The sequence below is a fragment of the Artibeus jamaicensis genome, unplaced genomic scaffold, assembly GCF_021234435.1.
Source record: "Artibeus jamaicensis isolate MK-2021 breed Jamaican fruit bat unplaced genomic scaffold, CSHL_Jam_final contig_464, whole genome shotgun sequence".
In the NCBI taxonomy this organism is placed as follows: Eukaryota; Metazoa; Chordata; class Mammalia; order Chiroptera; family Phyllostomidae; genus Artibeus; species Artibeus jamaicensis.
Window position 1 is genome coordinate 11,360,101 of NW_026521842.1, and position 19,454 is coordinate 11,379,554.

General features: G+C 42.7%; 1 protein-coding gene across 1 annotated transcript in view; it reads left to right on the plus strand.

The window, feature by feature from the left end:
- Positions 1-19,454, plus strand: part of ADAMTS18 (ADAM metallopeptidase with thrombospondin type 1 motif 18) — a 128,152-nt gene that overhangs the window by 43,281 nt on the left and 65,417 nt on the right. Inside the window, exon 4 of the mRNA XM_037144730.2 lies at positions 17,401-17,683. Within this exon, the coding sequence (XP_037000625.2) occupies positions 17,401-17,683 (283 nt within the window). The remainder of the gene's footprint in view (positions 1-17,400; positions 17,684-19,454) is intronic.

Here is a 19,454-nt window from a genome sequence, read left to right on the forward strand (position 1 = left end):
TTTTTAAATGCCATGAGCTCCCCATGCTATAAAAGTTTCCTTGCCAGCCCACCGATCAAGTCAACATAAAAAAGGATTTAATAGCTTACATTTATACTTTGATCTAATGCCTGATTAAACTCAGTGGCAAATGAAATACATTGTCATTATATCAAGAAGGTATGATTTTAGGACTTAATGCAGAGGGATCTGCCATCTAGGTGTAAAACGGTACACATTCATTCAACAAGGATGGAGGTACTCATTGATTCAACAAGTAATTTTCAGGCCCAGTCTATGCCAGGAGCAGGCCAGGCACTGGGAATACAGCAGAACAAACCGAAGTGACTGCCCTCCTGGAGCCTACACTGTAGCAGAAGGAAGTGGACCATAAGCAAACACATTATAAATCCATTGGCAGGTAAAGTGTTAGAAAGTAATCTAAAGCAGGGGGATGGACTAGGGAGTAGTGGGATGAGAATTTCATACAGGGAGTCAGAGACTGTCTTACTGAAAGTGACAGATGAGCATGAAGGAAATGAAGGCGTAAGGCAGGTGGGGGGTGAGTGTTCTGGGCAGAATAAACAACATACTTGTATAAAAGCCTACACAGGAGCATTATAGTTGGCATATTTAAGGATAGCCATCAGGCCAGTATAGTAGGTGCTCATTTAGTGAAAGATGAGCATCAGGAAGTGAAGTCAAAGACAAAAGAGTGAGTTCAGATCATGCAAATCATGACATTAACATGACAACCCATATAGACCGTGACAAATATTTTGACTTTTAATCTGGGCTGCCTGGAGCTGGCCAGGAGTTTTGAGCAGAGGAGCAAGATATTATCACTTGACCTTGATTATTTTCTTTTCCATAATACTACCAGTTATACCTGGTACACAGTATGTGGGCAAAAATTTGACTCAATGATTCTGATTGTTTTTGTTCTGTTTCCTGTATGATTACTGGGTAGCCTGGAAGAGACTGTTTTTTTGGTACCGAAGTTTCTGTGAACATAAGTGGTCAGTGAGACTATTTTTTTTTTTTTAGTTAATAGCAATATACATTACATTTTTGTCCAAATCACCAAGCCACCTTCTCCCACGATGTGGATGGATCCCTTTGTGAGGCTGCTTGGAAACTCAGAAAGTGATGTGTCAGCTGATCTGAAGTGAATTCCCGGGTCCCCCTGCCTGCTACCTGCGTGAAGAAAATAATACCTTTTCTTTCTGTTCAACTTGAAACCAAATACAGCTGTTGTAGTTTTTTTATTGTTTTCAGATATTTAATTTTTATTATTTTTAACCCCAGCAGATTATAGAGATTATAGGTTGGTCACAAGGCTCTTTGCAGATATTAAAAGAAACATCAATAGAACCTTACTGTTGACTGCTCCCCCCACCCCTCCTCCCGCGCTGCTGCTACTCTATCAGGAACACCCACATAATTACTTGGTATTTGACATTACTGGGTTCCAGCTTGTTTGCCGCAAGCCTCTTTTAATCTTATCTAAGACTGTAGAATCATGACGCGTTGGTTTCTAATCCTGCCTCCTTTCTCTTCTAAATGCGTGCGTGCCGTGACATTTAATTTATGCCTGTAAGTAGATAGAAATTCCTGTCTTTAGAAGTAGCTTGACATCTTTCAGTTTAAAAAGGAAAACATTATAAATGTGTGGGATCAGGACAATTTATTAAAGTTGATGGAAGGGTGGTAGCATGGTGCAGTCAATACAACTTTCTGCGCTGTCCAGTATGGTTGCCACGGAAGGAAAGAAATTGAAACATAAATAGCGACATGGGACCACTAGCTACCATACTGTACCATACAGTATAGATTGATGGGTTGTCTATAGGAAGTCCGCAGGCTGGGTGACAAAAATGAAGCCATGGGCCCTTTTCATTTTTGATCTGTCCAGTTACTTACAAGGAGACCTGAGTACCTACCTTAACTTTCCATACCCAATAAGTAAACCCTGGTAAGTCTCCCTTCTTCTTTTTCTCTAATCTGAGTACTTGACTCTGTCTTTGCCATCACTGCTTAGTCTCTATTGCCATTTTCTCTGCGGGAACCCGGGCAGTAGCCTCTGATGATTTCTTAGTCTCGATTCTTGTCTTCCTTTCAATCAATTCCTCCTCCCTGTTGCAGCCACGTGAACTCTGCTCAGGATTAAATCCCTGATGAGTCTCCACTCTTCTCAGGATGGAGCTCAGAGCCCTTCACTTTAGTGCACACAATGGCTTTTTCTGTTTTACAAGTTGTGAGACTCTGGCTATGTTGGTGTCGAGTGAATGTAAGTCTTACTCACAATGTTTTTATTTGGAATTACTTGTGGGTGCACATTATCTTTTTAGTATTTAGAGCTTTTAAAAATCTGCTACTTTCGACTGGCGAAAGCACATGCATGCCAGTGCAAATAACCATTCCACGCTTGACAAATCAAATAGCTGCAGGCGGCCAGCCACTCTTTCTGTTTCACCTTTGTTCCCTCACCTGCTTCCTCACCCACCCCCACCCCTGGTTCACCTGGCTGACACCAGCCTCATTAAAGACTAAGCTTAGACATTCCGTCTTCTAAGAAGCCTTTCTAAGAATTTGTTAGGTGCCCCTTCCACGATCTCCCAAGCTCCTTGGGAGGGGGGAGGGCAAAAGGAGGCAGCCTTGTGATGTCTGCTTAGCAGTTGGTCTCCCTGGGCAGCCTGAGGCACAGGGGCCACAGCTGTTTCCTGCCTTACCCCCAGGGCCTAGGTCAGTGCCGAATCCATTATAAATACTCAGTATCTGTTGAACGAGTTAATTTGACAGTCACATGCTACCATGTGGGGGAGTTTTCCAGAACCACCCCCGCCCCTGCCACAAAAGTAACAAATGAAAACCAAACTCTCTATCTATATAGGCTGTGATTTTATGTACATTTTGTGGAACTAGATAATACAAAGTTTGGAATGCTTTTGTTTTTATCTTTCTTGAATCACATCCCTGGTTCTCCACCTGATGACTTCTGAGTTGACTGCCGCCATCTTTGTTAGTAGCTGCTATCTTGTCCCAAAAGCATCAGACATGACTCAGGGATTAAAAAAACAGGACAAGAACATGCAAGGTTCCTCCTTTCTGCTGCCCCACATGCTCCTGGGAAAAGATAAATAATCATTCACTCAAGAAACACAATGCTTTCAGGTAAGGAAGCAGCAAATGCAATGGACCGGCCAGGCACTCCCTGTATGTCAGACACTATTCTAAGTGGTTTACATGTATTAATGTCTTTAATGTTCAGCACAAGCCTGTCTTTCACTTATCCCCAGGAAACTGAGGCACGAAGGGTCCAGTAACTCAACCAAGATCACAGGTCTCCCAAGTAGTGGAGCCAGAACTCGAACCCAGACATTTGGTTCTCATTAGTGGCGTGACCCCACTGCTGCCCACAATCGCGATATGGGAGGGGGTGGGGCAGGGGGTGTTTTTAATTAAATAGTCAAGGAAAACCTTTCTGAGAAGGTGAATTCAGTCTCATAGAGAGCTTGAGGTTTACAGTGTTTCTGCCAGAGAAAGCCCCAAACAGGTTTGGCAAGTTTAAAGAACAGCAGAAAGACCTCCCTGCTTAGAAAGTATTACAGGGTAGGGGTGGGGGAGGGTGTAGCGGTGAGAGATGTTGTCAGAGAGGATATCAGAGCAGGCACCGGCTCTCCTGCTGGAGCTGGGTCCATGAGCACAGCGATCATTAGGTAAATAAACAGCCTATTGGGTAGCAAAGGTGCAACATTACCCACAGTCTTCATTGTTGAGGGATCCATGTAAGACATTAGCTGTAACCTCAGTACCCATGTTATCTTAGCTATGGTTGTAGAAACAAACAAAACTCTCTTTGGCAGAAGCTAAAGAACTCAGCATCCTGCTGCCGATTTTCTTAATGTGATCATGGTAAACCACTGATATGCAGCCCGAAATCTTTGATTAAAGGAGATGTGACAGCAAAAGCAATTCACTCCCAAATGCTTTACACTCCACTAAAGCAAGGGCGGCGAGTAAACTGCAGGGAGTTAACGGCAGGCAGCCTGCGAGGCTCGAGCAGCTGAGTTAGGACAGAGCTGTCTTCATGTGTGTGTGCGCTTGACTGGAGCCCTTGGAGTTTGCCTGCCAGCACCTGGTCGGCCGTTTTTATCAGCACTCAGGAAGCCAGCGCAGACTTGAAGTTCAACTTACCCCAGGACAAGTGTGGCCAGAGCCATCTGACATTTTGAATAACTTTGTAAACTGATCCATGACCCATGACAGGCTAACATGTAACTATTGACATCAGATGGAAGTGACCCAACATTTGGCAAGAAAGCCATTTCTTGTCTTCCTGCCTCACTGTGCTTGTAAAGGGGAGAGAGCTTGCATGACGGTTGGATAAGCCAAGGAAACTATGAAAGCCGGAGGAAAAAACTTGGAAATCCCCACACATATTTAATTAATCCCTCTGTTGTATGTTAACGAGTTAACAGCATATGCATTGGCCTGACATCCTATCTTATTTATGTCATTCTGAAGCTGAATCTGGATGGAGGGTATTAGTTTAATTTAATGCAAATGGTCCTTTGCTATTTTTGCCGCCAGACTCCCCTCCTCCATCCCCAGCATCTGTTTGGAGTAGTAATTTGGATGGTACAGAAGGCCAGTTCGGTTCACAGAACAGAAACGTTTACCCATTTGCAGGCTTCTGTAGTTTGTTTCTGCATGAAGGCACCAGAGTATTTGCAAACTAACAGATTTCAAGGTAAATAAACTATACTTCTGCTGCAACCTTCTAAGAAAGCTGTATTTATCTATTGGCCCCATGCAAATGGAAATCATTTATTAATCTCTTAATGAATGCCTGTCACCAAAGTGTGCTTTAACTGATATAATCCCAAACAATGCTAAAAACCTAGAATTCTCTGTCATTGTCATTTTACATAAGAGGAAACTAAGGTTGGGTGGGGGGGGCGGGCAAGTGGAGAATGCAAATGTTTCAAGGTTGCAAATATTTTAAGGGGTGAAGTCAGAACTTGAATCTAAGTCCAGACTCTAAATCTCAATTCCTTTTCCCTTTGCTCAGTATAAACTCATTCGTAGCAGAGACTTTTTGTTCAGTAATTACATTTGTGGAGTCAGCAATGTGCTCAGTGATCCGGCAGGTAAGAAAGGAGGAAAAAGAAATGTCTCTAATAATAAGACATGACTCTTATAAAAGCAATGCATCAAAAACAGGGTTGCATGAGGGCAGAGGGCACGAAGCCAAATGCCCACAGGCACCAGGCCAGTAATGTAACGAGGGACCTGGGACAGTGGGAAGGGCGGGTGCTTCGAGGAACCGGAGAGCATATGCCAGGTCCGTAGGGGGCAGCCTTAGCCGATGCCCAGTGGTTGTACATACAAAACAGAATTTCTGACTTCTCTTGAAAAATTGAATGAAATGACAATATTGGGTCCAAATTCCTATATGGAAAAAACAGCGTTAACACAGAGTAGAACAACAAAACGTCCTGAAGGGGAGGGAGGTCAGCAAGATGGCAGAGTCGGAGTTTCCAGTGCTGTTCCCCTTCCAGAAACATCGATTCGAATCACTGTTCATGCATGAAGAAAATCTTCACAACAGCTAAGTTAAGTGAATGAGAGACTTAACAAAAGACTGGAAACTGTAAAACTATAAGAAGAGAATATAGGGGAAATGCTTCTGTATTCATTGGTCTGGGCAGTGAATTTTTTGATTTGACCCCAAAAGCACAGGCAACAAAAGTAAAAATAGACACACAGAACTGCATCTCACTAAAAAGTGCCTGCACGGCAAAGGAAACAATAAACAAAGTGAAAAGACAACTTATAAAATGAAAGAAAATACCGGCACACCGTACATCTGATAAATGGTTGATTTTCAAAATGTAGAAGGAACTCAATAGCAAGAGAATAAATATCCTGATTTAAAAAATGAGCAGAGGTCCTAAAAAATGTTTCTCAAAAGAAGGCATACAGTAGCCAAAAAGGGATATGAAACAATACTCAGCGTCTCTAATCATTGAAGAAATGCAAGACAAAGCCACCATGAAGAGTCACCCAACACCTGTTAGAACAGATAGTGTAAAAAAAGACAGGAGGAGGTAAGTATTGAGAAGGATGGTTGTACATTGTTGGTGGGAATATACAGTCATTTTGGGAAAAAATATGGAAATTTCTCAAAAAAAAATGGAACTACCATATAACCCAATAATTTCATTGAAGGGTGTAGATCCAAAGGAAACGGAATCAGGATCTCAAAGAGACATCTGCACTCCCTGGTTCAATGCAGCATTATTCACGGTAGCCCGGATATGGGATCAGCTGAAGTGCCCATAAATGGATAAGTAGATGAGAAAATGTGATGTACGTATACAATGGAATATTATTCAGCCATCAAAAGGGGGAAGCCCTGTCATTTGCAACAGCTAGGATGAGCATTACACTAAGTGAAGTAAGTCAGACACAGAAGGACAGATACGGTGCCATCTCACTTATGTGTGGAACTTCAAATGGTCACACTCATAGAAACGGAGAGTAGAGTGGTGACTGCCGGGACTGAAGCACAGGGGAAATGGGGAGGGGCACAGATGTCTAGTTATGTGGGGCGAGCAGGTTCTGGAGATGTCACGTGCGGCACGGTGACTACAGCTAACGATACTGTGCTGTGCGCGGACTGGGGTGGCTCAGTTGGTTTTGGCATCGTCCCACAAAGCAAAAGGTTTCCTGTTCAATTCCCGGTCAAGGCATATGGCTGGGTTTCGGGCTCAGGAGGTGCCTGCAAGAGGCAGCCAGTCAGTGATTCTGTCACACCTTGACGTGTCTACATCTTTAAACTTGATGTTTAGCCAGGCTAAAGATGGGCAGTGAGGCCCCTCACTGGGCTCCGATGCTCTGCAGCACCATCAAGAAACATGTTTATTGCTACATGTGTACTAGGCTGTCATGCAAGCTAGCCGTCTTGGGCAGAACTTGTGTTCTGCATCACAGCAAATAACCTGCATGTCATCTCCACTTCTAAAAAAGAATAAAATTGCGGAAGTAGACAGGCCCTTAAAACGATCAAGTCCAACCTCTTCATTAAGTAGTTGAGAAAACAAAACACTAGGCCAGAATGATCCGCTGCTAAGCAGTTGTGAGAACTGGGGCAGTTGCGAGACTTGGGGCAGTTGCTTTGCTCTTTCTGGATCCCATTTTCTTCCTCTGTAAAATCAGGGGGATGAAGTACGTAATTGCTAACATCCCATAATCCTATGATTATTTTCTTTGGTTTTGCCGTAAAGCAGGGAGCAAGAAGGAGCAGAAGAAGGAGAAATAACTGAGGACAGTCGGGCCCAGCTGTTCCCAACATGGTGTGCGTCTCTGGCTCCTGCGCACCACGCCTGGGAGGGCTCGGGCAGTCTAGTCAGTCACCTCGCCCCTCAGTGGGGCTACCCAATGGGCGGACGCCACGTGGTGAACTCCATCACATCTCTAACAGCTGGTTACTGGCGTGGCTTCCCGCTCCAGCTGTCTTTTCAAAAAATGAATGCTGTCAGTTCCAAGGTAGGCAGGGCAAGGTAGGGTGGAGGGCTTGACATAACCCATCAGCACTGCAGACACAAGTATAAACATATGTCTTCCTGATGCTGCGCACCAGCAGGCAGCAGCCTTGGAAATGGAGGAGCGCCATTTATTTCAAAACCAATTGCTCCAGCATCTTGCAAATGTAACAGACACTATTTGTGCAGCTCCAGCTGGGTCACAGGACCTGTGTCAGCTGTTCCTCCTAGAAACATCACTATTTTCGGCAAATGTATTATTAAACCAGCTACGTAAATTCCTTCCTGTCCAAACTCAGGAACGAAATAAATTTGGGTAGTGAGAACTTAAATAGCAATAGACAACTATAATGTATTGATTATTGATCTTAGATAGCAAGGAGATCTTTAAAGGGAAGGAAGGAGAGGGAGAGAAACATCATCTTTCTCCTCTATCAGGAACTGTCTCCCCAGGCATGTGCCCTGACTGGGAATCGAACCACAATTGTCTGGTGGAGTTAGAGTTTTGATAGCAAGGGATACTAATCTTACATGAAAATATTCACTGTAATTGATTTGATACTGAGAGCATATCTTTTCTTTTTTAGTTCTTTTTTTCCATAACAGTTTACATGTGGTACTATTCTGTGTTAGTTTCAGGTGGACAGCATAGTGGTGGGACAGTCATATACATTACAGAGTAGTCCCCCTGATATTTGCCCACTCAGGCCTATATTTAGTTAGTACAATACTATTGATTATATTCTCTATGCTGTACTTTATATCCCGCTGACTATTTTGTGACTTCCAATTTATACTTCTTAATCCCTTCACCTTTTTTTTAACCCAGTTCCCCACCTTCCCCACCTCCTTTGGCCACCATTAGTCTGTTCTCTGTGTCTATCAGTGTGTTTCAATTTTATTTTGCTCTTTAGATTTCACATATAAGTGAAGTTATATGGCATTTGTCCTTTTCTGACTGACTTATTTCACTTAATACCCTCTAGCTCCATCCATGCTGTCCCACGTGGTAAAGCTGCATTCTTTTTTCATGGCTAAGTAATATTCTATCGTATAGATGTACCACAGCATTTTTTTATCCACTCATCTATTGATGGGCATTTGGGTTGCTTTCATATCTTGGCTACTATAAATAATGCTACAATGAACGTAGGGGTACAGATACTCTTTCAGATTAGTGGTTTGGGTTTCTTTGGAAATATACCTAGAAGTGGAATCATAACGCAGTTTATTGAGGGCCCTCCATCCTGTTTTCCATAGTAGCTGCACCAAGCTGCATTCCCACCGAAGTTCTTTTTTCCACCTTCTTGCCGACACTTGTTTGTTGATTTATTGGTGATAGCCCTTCTGATAGATGGGGAGTAATATCTTATTGTGGCTTTAATTTGCATCTCTCTGACAATTAGTGACATTGAGCATCTTTTTACATGTCTGTTGGCCATCTGTATGTCTTCTTTGAAGAAGTGTCTACTCAAGTCTTTCCATTTGGTAATCAGGTTCTTTGTTTCAGTGTTCAGTTGTATGAGCTCCTTATAAACTTTGGATCTTAGGTATCATTGGCTAATATCTTCTCCCATTTGGTAGACTTTCTTTTGGTTTTGTTGATGTACAAAAACTTTTTAGTTTGATGTCGTCCCATTTATTTTTCTTTTGTTTCCCTTGTCTGAGGAGATATAGCAGAAAAAAATATTGCTAAGAGAAATGTCAGAGATTTTACTGCCTATGTTTTTTCCTTGGAGTTTTATAGATTTGAACCTTATATTTAAGCCATTAATTTTTTAGTTTATTCTTCTATATGGTATAAGAAGACGGTCTAGTTTCTTTCTTTTTTTCTTCTTCTATCTCTTCAATTTTCCCAACATCATTTATTGAAGAGACTGTCTTTACCCCATTATATGTTCTTGCCTCCTTTGTCAAATAATTGACCATATAGGTGTGGGTTTATTCCTGGGCTCTCATTTCTGTTCCATTGACCTATATGTCAGTTTTTATGCCAGTACCATGATGTTTGGATTATTATGGCCTTGTAGTATTGTTTAATATCAGTGAGGGTTTAAAACACTCAACATGTTTTTTTTTCTCAAGCTTAGTGAGGCTGTTCAAAATCTTCTGTGGTTCCATATAAATCTTTGGATTATTTGTTCTAGTTCTGTGAAATATGCCATTGGTATTTTCATAGGAACTTCATTGTATTTATAGATGCTTTGAGTAGTATGGACATTTTAATTATATTAATTCTTCCAATCCATGAGTACAGTATATGCTTCCCCTTATTTTTATATTGAGAGTTTAGATTTTTTAAAAATATTTTATTTATTTTCAGAGAGAGGGGAAGGGAAGGAGAAAGAGAGGGAGAGAAACATCAATGTGTGGTTGCCTCTTATGTGTCCCCCACTGGGAACTGGCCTGCAACCCAGGCATGTGCCCTGACTGGGAATCGAACTGCAATCGCATGGTTCACAGGTCCACGCTCAATCCACTGAGCTACACCAGCCAGGGCGAGAGTTTAGATTTTTATATTTGAATATCTATAGCTATAATAACAAAGCTCTTTAAAAAAGAAATTTGAAGCAAAGATGGCATAGTAAGAGTTGGCAAACTGGATATTAGCTGATGGGTACTCATCATATAATTCTCTAGTCTTATCTAATTTTTTGGCATTTTTCACGATAACACCAGTAAAAATATAGTGTCAAATTAGTTTGCCTTTCACTGTTACAGGAGGCAGAGAATGTCTACAACTTGGGTCCAGACAATTTTCTATAACAGATTGGCTCTTATGGCTTTTCCCTTCAAAACCTTCTACTGTTCCTTACTGTACAAGAGTTTGAATATTATTCTCAGGGGTGGTCTGCCCTGATGTTGTACTCCCATAGGATTCTGTATATTCCCCATTCACTAATGGTGGTTTAAATGTCATGCCAGTGCCATCTGAGTACACCAAGGGGACAAAGTCTAGTAAAACACCACCTCTCCTTTGCAGGGTAAAACACGAAGAGAGGATAAAAGACCCCTTTGACAAGTGCTGTGGCAAAACACAGGATGGTAAAGAAGCCTCCTCTAGGGGCATATGAATCAGAATGGTGGATCAGGAAAGGATAGAATGTATCTGATTAATTGGTTATGTTCATCTCCCATAGTAGAAGCATCCTTAAGTTCAGCCATCAATGTATTGCTTGTTTTTGTCTCCATTAGTACCAAACATTCACCTCATTTCTAGCTCATTCATTCCACAAATATTTACAGAGCATGTACCATGTGCCAAACACCAGGCACACAAAAATGAGCAACACAGACACAAAGCCCCAGGTTTTAGGGAGTGAACAGGAACAACGGACAAGAAACACACAAGCAGAGAGCACATGGTGCACCTCGGAGTAACAGTAAGGGCTCTACAGAAAGAGGAAGCCGACTGGCATGGAGGGCGACGGGGTTTGCTCTGCGCACAGGGTGGTTGGAAGAGGTGGCCTCTGGGAAAAACTCTAAATGCAGTGAGATCTGGGGAAAGGACATTCTAGGACAGTGACTTTCAACCTTTTCCATCTCGTGGCACACATAAATTCACGACTAAAATTCTGAAGCACACCGAACATAAACTAATTACTAAAATTCTGAAGCACACCAAAATATTTCTTTTGCCAATCTGACCAAAAATAGACATCATTTTGATTCATGCACAGCAGATGGCTATTGTTGCATTGGCTATTTTCATTTTTTTTTTATCCGACCATCTAAGGGAAAAGAGGACAGTGCCCCTGACTAAATAGTCCAGTATTGCATGTTTTTGAAGTTCTCGTGGCGCGTGGATTGAAAATCGCTGCTGCAGATGCAAGAAACAGCGATCACAAAGGTCCTGGGGTAGGAGCTCAGTCATCCTGCTGATGGAACAGTGAAGGGGCCTGTGTACCTGGAGTTCAGCAAAAAGGGGTAGAAGATGAATAGAGAGGCAATGAGGGGCTGGGTTTAGATTGAACTGGACTGCAGTGTTTGAAGTCCATATTTCTTGCTCTGGTATTCCTCTGGTCATAAGTCAGCATGAATGTGGCCTATTTAAAGAGATGCTATAGAAAAATAACCTTTGGAGCAACAGAGGGTAGGCATTGCCCACAGGGAGATCAGAGAGGAGACCACTGCTTTATTCTAGGGCTGGGGGGGGACGCATGACAAAACTGGAATCGGAACACAGGGAAGGGCAGAGCTAAGAGCTCAAGAGCTAATTGTATGTTGAAATTCGTCAACATTGTTAACCACATAATACTGCATTTGGTAGGATATTATTTAGAGAAAATGGAAATTTGAGGTTGGGAGCACAAATTTGCATTCTGAAATTGACATTGAAAAACACAGCCCTGATGGATATGAGTTATGACTGTCTCCTCCCAGATGTGCCCCCCTTCCAGAGGACATTGACATGACATGAGACAAAGGAGGACTGTTATTAGCAGACACAGCACCAAAGCCTGGAATGATCTAGGGAGAGAGGCTGGCTGCATGGTCTCATGTGAAGTTCATGGAAAGTCTGGTTTCTATTAAATCCAGACACGCTAGCTATCTTGACTTGGTCCCTCACAATTAACCAACAGCCTTTATGGCAGTCATGTGTTTTCCAAATGGAGTCCTTTCTTAAGCTTCCTTTGAAATGATCTGATTCCCAAGGAAAGCCTGGACCAGAGAGGACCGTGTGGCAGCAGACTGTCAAGGAGCTCCTTCCTCCGTCTTCCCTAGAACAGAAAGTCTGCATGGCCAAACTGCTGGGAAGGGTCACGCAGCTTTGACATCTGTCCTCCTAGATTGTCAGGGCATGTTTAGCTATGGAGGGGCAGAGAAGAGGGGGTTTCACTTACTCCTCTGCCAAAGATGTGCTGAGTGCCTCTGACATACAGGACAGGCCTTGGCTGTTGCAAAGCAGAGTAGCCCCGCCATGCCCTGCAAGTACTTGCAATGCAATAGAAGCGTGAAACCAGAGCATTGGCGGGGTGAGTCTGAACTAGCTTAGTATTGTCCAGTGAAGACACATTCCAGACAGCAGCTGAGCCAGGATCTCCAGATCCACAGAGAAGCTTTCTCCGTGACTGATGCCTTTGAACACCACACTTTGGTGTGAAAATCGAGAGGGAAAGCCAAAAGGATGACTCTTATTTTAACATCACTTGACCCCAGCCTTCATTTCTGGAAGGTCCGAGTTTGTGGGTGCCTCTCGGTGTTCTTCTTTTCCGTACAAAATGGCGGGAAAAGGGAGTTGGCAGCTTAGCACTCACGTTAAGCCAGCCCACAAGTGTTTTGACCTTAAGAGTCAGTTATTTGGGCTGCTAACCTACTTTGCCAAAAAAGGTCACATCCTCTCTAGAATCTTTCTCTTTTTTTTTTCAGTTTTATTGAGATATAATTGACAAAACTGTAAGATATTTAAAGTATGTAATGTGATGGTTTGAATTTACCTACATTACAAAAAGATTTTCCCCATTGAGTTAATGAACACATTCTTCACCTCATATATTTACCTGTAAAAAAAATTTTTTTACATATACATTCAGGTTCTTTCTTAGTAAGTTTTAGTTACACAATACAGTGTTTCTTGAACTTTTCTTGAATCCTGATAGGATGTGTATTTAAGGGTGAGGGAAGGCTGTGTCACGAAGAAGGTTTAATGAGGGTGCCTATCCAATGGGACTGTTGTGAGAGTCAGATGAGATTTCACAGAGAGAATGTTTTGCACACTGTTGCATAGGAAACTGTGAACAACTCTTCTGATTGGTGGAGACAGTAAAGGGGGTGGGGAGAAAGAGAGAGCCATCTATTGGTCATGACTAAACTATTTGGACTAGTTTATCAGTGTTAAGTCATAGATTTTTGGCTTCTTAAAAAACTATATGAGCATTTGTGGATTTATTTTTTGAAATTAATACTGAAATTTATATAATAGCTATGGTAAACATGCCAACCATTTTTATATTTATACATTGTTTTAAAAAATAATAGAGCTTTTTGGGAGTAAATGCCCTTCCGAGAATGGCCACAGACGTCTATTGGACATAATCGGCTCACACCTCTCAACCCAATGTTGAGTTGTAAGCCACTGTATCCTGGTCTCATGAGACTTGGGTTGTTGAAGTAATTAAGAATTTATTTCAACAGAAATATTATTAATTAGCCAAATAAGTGAGTTACATCAGCACATTATTAATATTCCTTAAGAGACACTAGAATGGCATGATCTAGACCAGTAGAGACAGTTAATTGAAGAAGGACCTGAGATGATTTGTCTGTGTCAATAGCACAAAACATCGCATGTGGTCAAAGCCTGTTGGTTGATACCGTTTTGGAGCCAAAATTGGTTAGTAAGTGCAAGAAAAGGATAATTTGTTTTGTGTCTACCAGAGTATTGGGAGGAGCTGAACTTCCCAAGCTCGGAAAGAAAAAACACCAGCATTTCTAAGAACTGCTGAAGCAAGTATTTTGGACCTTTCCCCTGCTTAATCCATCACTCTCAGCGTGACTCAGAAAGCCAAAGCCACTGAGAGTACATGGAGACCCTACCTGCCTGACTGAGGTCAGGGGTCACCCGGATAAACATCTTTGCCGGGAGCACAGCTGCATGAACCCCGGACACGGTGCTCAGTGAGCAGCTGTCGAACAGCCTTGGAGGTGTCCGCCCAGGTATCCACTGGGAGGAGTTGGGCTGTTACCCATCTGTCTTAACTGTTGGCCGGTATGGAGTTTGAGAGCTCTAGTCCACACTCATGGTGCATTCTGCCATATTTTCCAGAAAGTTGACTTTGCGTTTCTTATTCTCTCAGCAGTAACCATCCATTTATTTCCTTAAAGCCAGTCAAAGGTATTGTATTCCCCAGGGAGCTGCCTGTACTCAGGAAACAGCCAGTAGATTAGATATCGGGTCTTCGGAATGGACGAAAGCTGGATTTAAATGTTTTGACCTGTGAACATTATGGATCCAAGTAGGGTCATGGAAGAGGAGAGTCACTAGACTTCCTGTGTGCCTGCCTTCTGTCCTCCTCAACCCATCAGACCAACCCAACAAACAAGTCAAACCTGAAACCTAGAATCTTTGGGTTCAGCAACAATCCAAGGTTAAAAAACAAAGAGGAATTATGATTTCTCCTCTGTCTCTATCTCCAGTTACATTTGCAAGAATTTCATTCATCTCTTTTCAGATCTTAAAACCTGTTGAGTTTTTCATTGTTTTTCTCAATGAACAGAAAGAACATTTATGCTGCTTCCCAGAATTTCACGTCCAGCCAAAGGGGGAAATTGCAATACAAACACACTGTTAGAAAATGGCGTGGCTTTTCTGCTTTGTTCCCTCAAATAATCAAGTAGAATAATCACGATAATAAACATGTACTGAGTATTTTCTCTGTGCCAAGTATTGTTCTTAGCACTTTTTAAGTGCTAATATTATTTAACCTTAAAAATCCTCTGAGGAAAGTGCTATTATTATTCCTATTTTACAAATCAGGGACTTGAGTACCTGAGAGGTTTATAAACTTCCCCAAGAGATAAGGGAAAGGATGAAAGGGGCACTTCACGGTTACAAAATTCAAAATACTTGGTGGCTCTTGCCAGCTTCGACCCCCACTCTCACCAGGCTGTGAAAACTTTGAGGTTATTGATGGTGTCTGATTACACTCAGTTTAACTGAGCTTTTCAGGCTTTTGAAGGAAGATTATTGGGTATACGGATCTGGAAAACATAAATCTTCTAAATCGTATTTCTGTTGTGAGTCCCATTGGTGGTAATAATGGTAGCAGTGAATGCATGGGAAATGACAGTTTTTTGTTGATGACAGTTTGTTGTTGATGTATGTACTTTTGTTTTTTTCTCCCAAAGCATGAGATTTCCCCCCTTCAACAGTAGGGGATCCTGAACACGCATTCTTTTTTCAGTCTGTGTCCACACGTGAGGCCTGTCCGAGTTATCAGTTAAACTACTTCCTTAGCTGTAGGTGCAGACGGCAAAAAGTTGTATTTCAGTTTCTTAGAATGGTGTGCTTCAGGGAGACCTGAGGACGTTAGCAGTGTTGGTCTCGCGTAATGACATTGGAGTTTGTCCCCTCCAGACGGTCCTTCTTGCTCTCCCCTGGGACCTGGTCTAACCCTCACAGCCACCGTGAGCTGGTCTCAGCTGGCAGCGCAGGAGGAACCCCCCCTCACTTCTAAGCTGCATGTAGACAAGGGACACCGGCTACAGTCCCCAACACAGTGAAAAGATTTAAATGTTTCTGGAAAAAAAAAAAAAAATGCATTATCCTCGAAAGCCCTCCAGCCTGAGTAACTTCCTAACTAGTCAAAGTCATATCAAAGGCTCAAACCACCTAAGTGCCTTAACTGGACTAACCAGTTTGGGGGCTCTCTTTTTCCTCCCTGTTGCAGGAGAATTGTAGGCAACTCCAAAGCAGAGTGAAAAGTTCTGTTTGGAGAAAGTTGTCATTCCTGTAATGGGACAAACACACCAGGCCACACCCCTCTCTGTTTAGTCCCGAGTGGATCCGAACCTGTCACTTCCCAACTCTGGTTTCCCCATCTGTGAAGGGGGGGAGGCATGCCCCCAGTGCCCCTCCACACTGAGTTTCTTTCAATAACTCATCCCACAAATGTTCACAGACTCATAAATATCGATTGGCTGCTGATGTGTGGCAGACACTTGGGATGCCACCGTGGAGTACATGGAGAGTGTGCCTCAGAGGTGGCGGGGACAGGGTGCCCTTCGTTTCCTTCACTGAAGATAGACGGAAGCAAACGTCTGTGGCCTGAGGTGACGCAGAAGTGGGGAGAGGCCCACTTCAGACGGGGTCTGAGGAGGTGGTGGTCACGCTGAGACAGGCAGTGGGCACCAGAGAGCCACACCAGTGTGTGGGAGACACAGTGAAAGACGTGTGTGCAGACTCCCTTACGCGTGTGTAGGGGAGGAAAAGTCAATTTTCTCTTTGTCCTGGATTAACCTAGAAGTAAAAAGCCAAAGTGAGAGGCCACAAGCATTTGCGTAAGATTACAGAATTGCAGCCCCGGGCACAGACGAGGGCAGGAACCCAGGCCGGGTGTTGATTCCAGGGGGACGCAAGGGGGTATTTGTGAGGCATGAGAGGGAAATGGTTGCAAGACGGAAGGAGAGACATTTCTGTTGGTGCTAGCAGGTGGAGTTCTTCTTTAGCTGCCCGTGGCTGATGACTGATTCTATCTGCAGAAGAAGAGTCCACCATCGACAGTCCTCGTGGTCAGGGTGTCTGCTTTCCTGCTAGTTTCACAAACAGTTATTTACAAGGCAGTGTTGCTTTGGCTCAGCCCCAAGGTCATGTTGTCCAGTTCAGACTTTCCAAAGGTTCAAGGAGTGAGACGTGCAGGTGGCTCCCCTGGAATGACCTCTCTGGCTCTATTTTGCCACCTTCTGACACCTTCTAGGTTCCTGGCTGAGGCACCCCTGCAATCAGACAGGTTCAAGGTGGTGGCTTGGCCCATCTCCAGGCATTTCTGGGTTCCTGGGTATCGCCCATGTATAAAGGGAGGTATACATGTTATTAAACATCTGTTTGTTTTTCTCCTGTTAATTTGTTTTTTCCATTACAGGGGCAATTTCAGCCAAGAGTCTAGAAAGGTAGAGGGAAAACTATTTTTCCTTCCCCAAAGTGCCAGTATCGGCTTTCCCACTCACTATCTTGGCCTCGGTTTCCTCCCCAGTAAAATGGGGGGATAAGAGTTGCAACTGCTAACGGTACAGATAAAACGAGATGATACGAGTCAAGCATTTAACACGGTGCCTGCACACAGGAAGTAGCCGATAGACAGTTCCTGAAAATCAACACACACAAAAGGCATGCCTGGAATCGTTCACGTTTCCTTTGTGTTTGGCTTCTTAGTCAGGTCTGATAAGGACACGAAGGAATGAATTCCTCATCTCGCCATTACCTCAGCTGCTGGCCCAGGAACACAACTACAGCTCACCTGCCGGCCACCACCCTCACGTACTGTACAAACGGACCGCTGAGGAGACGGTCCAGCGTTACCATGGCTACCCGGGCTCCAGCCAGAATTATCCGGGTCACTCCCCAAGACACACTCCCCACACGTATCTGAGTCAAGAAAGAGAGCATCACCATCGAAGGTTGCAAAAGCAGCATTTTTGTGGACGACGCAAGAAATGTATGTAAGGAAACTTTCTCTTGTTCTGTTCGTATATGGGCCCTCGTTAGGTTTCCTCAAGCACCACTGGGTGTGCCGGCTTCGCATGTTAAAATTGGAATTAGTCCTGGAGATGGACCAGACATCATCCCTGTCAGGCAGATACTACGTGATTGATCCTCAGCTTTTTTGGATAAACTGGAAAGATTTTTATCTGCTTTTTTGTTCTTAATCTTTTAGCACCTCCTACATTTTAGTCACAGGTTGCAATGTTATCTCTGTGCTCAGGAGAAAAGTACCTAGTCTCCCAATAGTGAAAGAAATCAGAGTTGCATCCTCAGGCATGGTTGGGCGTTCCTTTTAAGAATTTGAAGGGGAAACTTCCCAGCAGACAAGAATGTTGGCACCTGAGTGAATTAATTAGGCCCTTGGGCATGGTCTTTTGACCTGGGCACAGCCTTCTGCATTCTCTAGACCAGCCATGTCCAGGAGAAATACAAGATACTGCCAACCCCAAATGGAATTTTAAGTGTTCTAATAGCCACAGTTAAACAATTTTAAATAGTTAATTTTATTAATACATAATATATATTTTATTAAAGCAATAAAATACAAAGTATTATGTTAATATGTCATCAGTGGAACAAATTACTATTTTTATATTAAGTTTTGGAAATCTAGTATTTATTTTGCACTTACAGCACAGTTTCAACTCACATGATAAACTCTCATCAGAAAAAAAAATCTGTGTTTAGATTTTACAAAATTTAAGGTTGAAAAAGTAGACTTCCATGTTCAAGTTGTTCCAAGCATGCTTACGTTTTTTCATAACTGAATCAAGTATTGCTTTCTAAATTTAAATTAAATTAAATTTAAAATTAACTCTCTCTATTGTCACCAACCACATTCATTCCAAAGGCTAAGTAGCCATGAGCAGCAAGTGAGTTGAACGGGCAACCAAGGGATGCTTGCCCCCCGGGGGGTGGGGGGGCTTCTGTCACTGAGACGTTAATTGGGAGCAATAATGACAGTGTTTTTATCATCATCAGTTCATTTCTGTGTTGGGGGTGTTCTTGAAATATCCTCTCTGAGTGACATCTATTTGGCATGCATCTATAGTAGTGGTTGTGTTACTATAATTGTGATGATATTCACCGTGGCAATGAGATATGAAATCTAACCTCAAGGTCACGTATCGGTGTAGCCAACCTGAGGTTTTAAACCTACCTCTAAATGGTCTGCTCTTTTGATTTCACTCTGTAGAGAGTAGACGTCACTATTATAACTGTACCAGAATAATTCTGTATTACTTTACGTAGTTACTGTCCTGGGCTTTGCAAATGCTCCTTTCCTTCCCAGCCGCCCTTGGACTTGTCACTGTCCATTCTCTACAGAGACCATGTCTGTTCCAATAGGCACGTCCAGGGCTCTGCCCACAGGCTGTGGCCACTGTCCATTCTGTTAAGATGGTGCCTGCACCTTACCTGTTACAAAGTATTTACACTTTTAAATATCAATCAGACTATGCTGTTTCCCCTGTCACTAAGTCACTATCAGGGCAGAGATCTGATTAGCCATTTATGGCTACTTTTGTGCTACTTTAAAGTTTGTGTCGATGAAACAAGAGTATAAGACATGGGCAGTGTTCTACAGGGTATATATTTCTAAGTTTTATTTAGGAAGTAACATGTAAAGTGTTATCATGAGCTCAGATGCAAAGAATGAGGTCAATTTCTGCAGTTGTTTTAGTCATAAAATAAAATGAGCATTTTTTATTTTAAAAAACTATTCT